This window comes from Sinocyclocheilus rhinocerous, unplaced genomic scaffold (assembly GCF_001515625.1).
Source record: "Sinocyclocheilus rhinocerous isolate Xijiao unplaced genomic scaffold, SAMN03320098_v1.1 scaffold1029, whole genome shotgun sequence".
In the NCBI taxonomy this organism is placed as follows: Eukaryota; Metazoa; Chordata; class Actinopteri; order Cypriniformes; family Cyprinidae; genus Sinocyclocheilus; species Sinocyclocheilus rhinocerous.
Window position 1 is genome coordinate 350,207 of NW_015664012.1, and position 6,446 is coordinate 356,652.

Below are 6,446 nucleotides of genomic sequence, written 5' to 3' on the forward strand. Positions count from 1 at the left end.
TTTGTAAATATTTTTTTGTCTGTATATTTTTCAATCGAGTCCTCTGGCGTATATGGCTCACTTGAAGGATTGTAACATCCAGATTTTTTAAAGGGGTCATATAATGCGATTTAAATTTTTCCTTTCTCTTTGGAGTGTTACAAGCTCTTGGTGCATAAAGATCTGTAAAGTTGCAAAGACTAAAGTCTCAAATCCAAAGAGATATTCTTTATAAAAATGTGTGGGGCGTAACATTTCCGTCACACGCTTGAGGTATTCGGCCAATCATAATTATGACCAATCATAACGCACTGGATAGCTGGCCAATCACAGCACGCCTTGCTTTTCAGACCGATGAGCTTTGTAAAAATCGACGCGTTTCAGAAAGGCGGGGCATAGAGGAGAAACAATAATGTACAGTATGTCGAAAATAATGTGTTTTTTGAACCTTAAACCACATTTCATTACACCAAATACACAAAATAATGTTATTTTTAGCAACATCATATGACCCCTTTAAGTAGTAAAGTCCCAGGTCTTCAGAATGTTCCATCTTTTGTTGAATTTGAAAGTTTTCTGCCCCGTTTAGATTAATTATATATTATAAAGCCTATATTATGCATATATTCTGTTTTGCATGTCTTCATAACATTTAGTTGATAAGACATGCAACATATTGTTTGTGCTAAGTTAAGGACAATGTGCTAAAAGCATTCCTTTCATGAATGTATTCAGAAAACCTTTGATTGTCAGCCTACAGAGACTGACTTCAACATGTTGTCTTATTCTACTCTTAGTGAGAAACGTATTGTAATGATGTTTTTCCCCCTCCTTTCCTCCCTCTGTTCTTTCTCTTTGTCCTTGCTCCTTTATCTCTGTAGCCAAAAGCACCACTCTGTTCAGTAACCACACCAAGGCTATAGTGTGGGGCATGCAGACGCGTGCAGTGCAGGGCATGCTGGACTTCGATTATGTGTGCTCACGTCAAGAGCCGTCAGTTGCAGCCATGGTTTACCCCTTCACGTATGTCTTATGCTTACATTTAAAACCCTAATATGGGACAAATTTCATTATAGAGTGATGTCTAGGGGTGGAAACACATTATTTCTATTTTAATCAGTGGAGACCATAAGCAGAAGTTTTATTGGGGTCATAAGGAGATCCTGCTGCCGGTCTATAAGAACATGGCTGATGCAATGAAGAAACATCCAGAAGTAGATGTGCTCATCAGTTTTGCCTCCCTCCGCTCTGCCTACGACAGCACCATAGAGACCATGCAGTACCCACAGGTCTGAGATCAGCATCAGCTCACACTATATGTTCATTTGACTCTACCTTGCAGTGAACTATTGCTTAAATGTTTGTTTACAAACCAGTGTGGTCTGATTGTTCATCTGTTTTATGTGGGGTTTTTTTTATATACAGATCCGCACTATGGCAATCATAGCTGAGGGTATTCCAGAGGCTTTGACTCGCAAGATCATCAAGATGGCAGAGGAGAAGGGAGTCACTATCATTGGTCCTGCAACGGTATGACTCCAAACTGCCTTTCTGTTGGATACTTGTATGTGTAGCTGTGTGTATGTACTTGGCTGACAAATTGGTTGGAAAAATGGTCGGTTTGTGTGCCCTCTACAGGCCAATGATAAGAGACCAAAATTTTTTTGTGTGTGTTATAAGTTTAATAATAATAATAATAATAATAATAAACGTCAACAACAACAATGATAATAATGAAAACTTCATCTTAGAAGAAAAAAGAATTGTCTAACTTTATTAATTTTCCATTCCATATAAAATTTTATTTTATTATAAATATTTGTAGTAGTAGTAGTTATTATTATTAAACAAAGTAATTAAATATAGATATATAATGTTGTTGTTATTATATATATGTAGTAGTAGTTTTGTTGTTGTTATTATTATTATTAGTAGTAGTAGTAGTAGTAGTAGTAATATTAAGTCTGTGGGGGGTGTGTGTGTGCATGTGTTGTAGGTCGGCGGTATTAAACCAGGCTGTTTTAAGATCGGTAATACGGGTGGGATGCTGGATAACATCCTGGCGTCTAAGCTGTACAGGCCGGGCAGTGTGGCCTACGTCTCCCGCTCTGGAGGAATGTCCAACGAGCTCAATAACATCATCTCACGCACTACAGATGGAGTTTATGAAGGAGTTGCCATCGGAGGAGACCGGTGTGTGTTCAAGTCGACGTCTGTTTAATACTACAAACGCTTTGATGCATTTCATCAGTTGAACAATTTGTGTGTGAGTTTATACCTGTGGGGTATGTGTTTCCTGCAGGTATCCAGGCTCTGTCTTTATGGATCACGTCTTGAGGTATCAGGACACACCCGGAGTCAAAATGATTGTTGTGCTCGGAGAGGTTAGTGAGCCATTTGTTCAACTACTTGCAGTCCATTCTTCCTCGTCTTTAAAAAGTTTACAGTCACTATAAAATTCGCAATACCCCATGAATCGAATACCCTTCTCTTTGCTTATAGATTGGAGGAAATGAAGAGTACAAGATTTGCAAAGGCATTAAAGAAGGCAGGATCACCAAACCTGTGGTCTGCTGGTGCATAGGAACCTGCGCCACCCTGTTCTCATCTGAGGTGCATTGCTTATAATGTGTCCAAAAGACCTTTTTAAGCAACTATGAGTTTAACCTGTTTCAAATGTTAATTGCTGAATTAACTGATTGTATCCTGCTTTATGTGTTTAGGTCCAGTTTGGCCACGCTGGAGCTTGTGCTAACCAGGCGTCTGAGACTGCACTTGCTAAGAACAAAGCTCTGGAAGAGGCAGGAGCCTTTGTGCCCAAGAGCTTCGATGAGCTGGGAGACGTCATCAAGTATGTCGTCTTTGCGTACTTGCCAATTTAACATCTTAACCTGGCCTTCAGTAACCACATGTTTGTGTATCCTATAGATCTGTGTATGATAATCTAGTAGCCAAGGGTGTGATTGTGCCTGCTAAAGAGGTCCCTCCACCCACAGTGCCAATGGATTACTCTTGGGCACGAGTGAGTATGAACAACATGCGTTTTGTAGAAGAGTCTTGTCTGGTGCTTCATCATCATAATAATCTCTTTTGTTCTCTCTCTGTAGGAGCTGGGTCTGATCCGTAAACCTGCGTCCTTCATGACGAGTATCTGTGATGAGAGAGGACAGGAGCTCATTTATGCAGGCATGCCCATTACTGAGGTCTTTAAGTCTGAGATCGGGCTGGGCGGCACCCTCGGTCTGCTCTGGTTCCAGAGGAGGTACGTTTCACTTTTTTTTTTTCTTTTTTGTAGTAGTAGTTGTAATACTGTAGTAATAGTTATTTATAAAATGTAATAAATAATAACATTTCTTATATTATTATTATCATTATTATTATTAATTGTAATAATTTAATAATGTTTAAAAATAAAAATGTATTATTTTTGTACACATACATTTGTATACAATATAATATTGTATATTGAATATTAAAATGTATTAATAATAAAGCAATTCATTTTTTTTTAAATTAATTGCTTTATTATTAAGAATACATTTTAATATACAATATAATATTGTATGTATACAAAAATATTTAAAAATGTTATTATATATATAATTGTATAAGTTATGTTGTTATTAAGAATGAGATTGGGCTGGGTGGCATCCTGGTTTACTTTTTGTGTTTTGAAAACTACTGCTGTTTTCTTTTACTTGTATTATTCAGTCTTTTATAACTTTCACATAATCCGTGCGTTTCTGCAGGCTGCCGCGTTATGCATGTCAGTTCATCGAGATGTGTCTGATGGTGACGGCGGATCACGGCCCTGCTGTTTCTGGAGCTCATAACACCATAGTGTGTGCGCGTGCTGGCAAAGACCTGATCTCCAGCCTGACCTCAGGACTCCTCACCATCGTACGAGAACCAAACACTTTCTCACACACAGTCTGCTTGGCATCAGAAGAGCATCTTGTTTCATCACTGGCTCTATTTGTGTTTAGGGGGACCGTTTCGGAGGTGCCCTGGACGCAGCTGCTAAGCAGTTCAGTAAGGCGTTCGACAGTGGCATGCTGCCTATGGAGTTTGTCAACAAAATGAAGAAAGATGGCAAACTCATTATGGGCATCGGACACCGGGTGAAATCGGTGAGTACACCAACACACGAAAATCAAAAGTGTTCATAAACGTGTGAAATATTGTCACTGCTTCTCACAGTTTTGTTTTGCTGGCTTTACTGATTGATTCATTTTTTCAGATAAATAATCCTGACATGCGGGTACAGATCCTCAAAGACTTTGTGAAGCAGCATTTCCCTGCCGCTCAGCTGCTGGACTATGCTCTGGAGGTGGAGAAGATCACCACCTCAAAGGTACAAACACTTGCGTGTGTCATGGATTTGCACCTGGTATTAGCATTGTCCATGGAATTAACATTGTAACTGGACTAGGGCTGCACAATAAATCGCATGCGATATTTAACGCGCATCTTATCAGCCAGTGAGAAATCTGCACTGTAAAATCTTTCTCCCTCTCATTCAAATTGCTGACCGCAGTGATTCCTGTTGAAATTATTAAATTTCCTCCATCAAATTTCACCATACAACAGTAAATGTGACTGCAGCTTTAAAAGGAAAATAAGAAAAACACGGAACATCTTCAGTATGCTATATGCAGTGAGACAGATATGTGTTTGCTAAAAGCATCAGCTATGAATAAATGTCAATAAATACATTTAGATCATCTTAATTTAATGTAGTAATTGAACATTGTGGCGAGACGAAAATTCAAGTGTAGGGTTTGTTTTTTTTAAATCTCATAAAATATCTCTCTTTATCAGAAACCAAACCTTATCCTGAATGTTGATGGTTTCATTGGAGTGGCATTTGTGGATCTGCTGAGAAACTGTGGTGGCTTCACTCGGTGAGTAAAAAAATGTGTATTATTTGTATTATTTCTATTTATTTATTTTAATTAAATGTATAATTTATATTATCAAATATCATTTTATATTTTGGCTTGGCATTTATTTTTATATTTTATATTATTCTTTTAATTTAAGTTTAATAATTTTGTAGTGCGCTTTTGTTTTCGTTTTTTTTTTATATTTCTTTTTAACTTTAGTTTCATTTCAGTTTTAGAAAATGTAGTACTTCAACTTAAAATTATTTCAGATAGCTGCCAAGAGATCATTTCTAATATTTTTTTTTTCTCATATTTATATTTGACTTTATTTCCGCTTTATTTTCAATTAACGAAAATTATTTTCAATCATTAACAGTAACTAAAACACTGGCAAAGTAGAGTGTTCACATAAATGGTAGTAAAAATAACAATGATCTCACGCACTTTTTTTTTTTTCTCTTTTACAGCGATGAGGCAGATGAGTTTGTGGAGATTGGAGCACTGAATGGAATCTTTGTGTTGGGACGCAGCATGGGATTCATAGGTGTGTGTGTGTGAGATCTATCTCTGACGTGTCTGTTATGAAATAATGTTATTTAAACAACCTTCTCTTTTTATGCAGGTCATTATCTGGACCAGAAGCGGTTGAAGCAGGGTTTGTACCGCCATCCTTGGGATGATATTTCTTATGTACTTCCAGAACACATGACCATGTAATGACAGAATCCAGATCTCACTGAACCTGTGAGCTATGGAAGTAAAAGAAGTTCTCATGTATGTGTAAATGTGTACATGCACTCCTCCAAATGTGAGCGTTTGCGTTACATTCAGTGTTTGTGATCTTGTGTAAAAGTGAGGGTGTAAAACTTTTCTGCTATAACCTGTAATTGTAACCTGTCAATAACCTAAATGCCTAGTATTGATTGTGCAAAGTCATTTTAATGCTGTGAAAACATCCGAACACATTCCATATTTCTGTGGTAAACATCTCATGTATATGTAAAACACGTAAATCTGCTTGTCATGTCAGTGTGCCTACAAAATGGAAATTAGATTAGAAACTAAAACGCCTGGTTGCTGGTAACTTCTCAGTGTCATTTTTTTTTTTCAAGTAGTGGTGACTGTAAACTGAACTTTAGATGGTGCACTTAAAGAATGTCACTGTCAGACTAATCTGTCCTGACAGCTAGGCTGTGCTTTTTGAATGTTATTTTGATTAGTATCTTGTCAATAGTGACATCCATAATTAACCCAGTGCAATAATCCACAGCTCATAACAGCGAGCAATAGCTTCATGTGTGTGTTTATAAGTCTTAATTGTCTTAAAGGGGTGGTTGATTGCGATTTCATTTTTTTAACGTTAGTTAGTGTGTAATGTTGCTGTTTGAGCATAAACAATATCTGCAAAGTTACGAAGCTGAAAGTTCGATGCAAACGGAGATAGCGTCTTTTAAAATTCTGGCAGTTTAATGCCTACAAAAACAGCTGGTAGGGACTACAACAAGTTACTTCCCGGGTTCGTGATCAGTAGCATTTACAAATAACGGTATCTAAAAGTAAGAGACAACAACAAAGAAAAAA

At 37.3% G+C, this 6,446-nt stretch overlaps 1 protein-coding gene across 1 annotated transcript in view; it reads left to right on the forward strand.

Annotated features, from left to right (window-relative positions):
• LOC107729187 (ATP-citrate synthase) overlaps positions 1–5,949 on the forward strand; it is a 26,264-nt gene extending 20,315 nt beyond the window's left edge. Inside the window, exons 14-28 of the mRNA XM_016539603.1 lie at positions 861–1,002; positions 1,100–1,268; positions 1,405–1,509; positions 1,976–2,172; positions 2,282–2,363; positions 2,482–2,592; positions 2,703–2,830; positions 2,908–3,001; positions 3,087–3,241; positions 3,729–3,879; positions 3,966–4,109; positions 4,220–4,333; positions 4,801–4,883; positions 5,333–5,409; positions 5,488–5,949. Coding sequence (XP_016395089.1) covers positions 861–1,002; positions 1,100–1,268; positions 1,405–1,509; positions 1,976–2,172; positions 2,282–2,363; positions 2,482–2,592; positions 2,703–2,830; positions 2,908–3,001; positions 3,087–3,241; positions 3,729–3,879; positions 3,966–4,109; positions 4,220–4,333; positions 4,801–4,883; positions 5,333–5,409; positions 5,488–5,582 — 1,847 coding nt within the window. The 3' untranslated portion in view covers positions 5,583–5,949. The remainder of the gene's footprint in view (positions 1–860; positions 1,003–1,099; positions 1,269–1,404; positions 1,510–1,975; positions 2,173–2,281; positions 2,364–2,481; positions 2,593–2,702; positions 2,831–2,907; positions 3,002–3,086; positions 3,242–3,728; positions 3,880–3,965; positions 4,110–4,219; positions 4,334–4,800; positions 4,884–5,332; positions 5,410–5,487) is intronic.
• Positions 5,950–6,446: the final 497 nt, after the last annotated feature.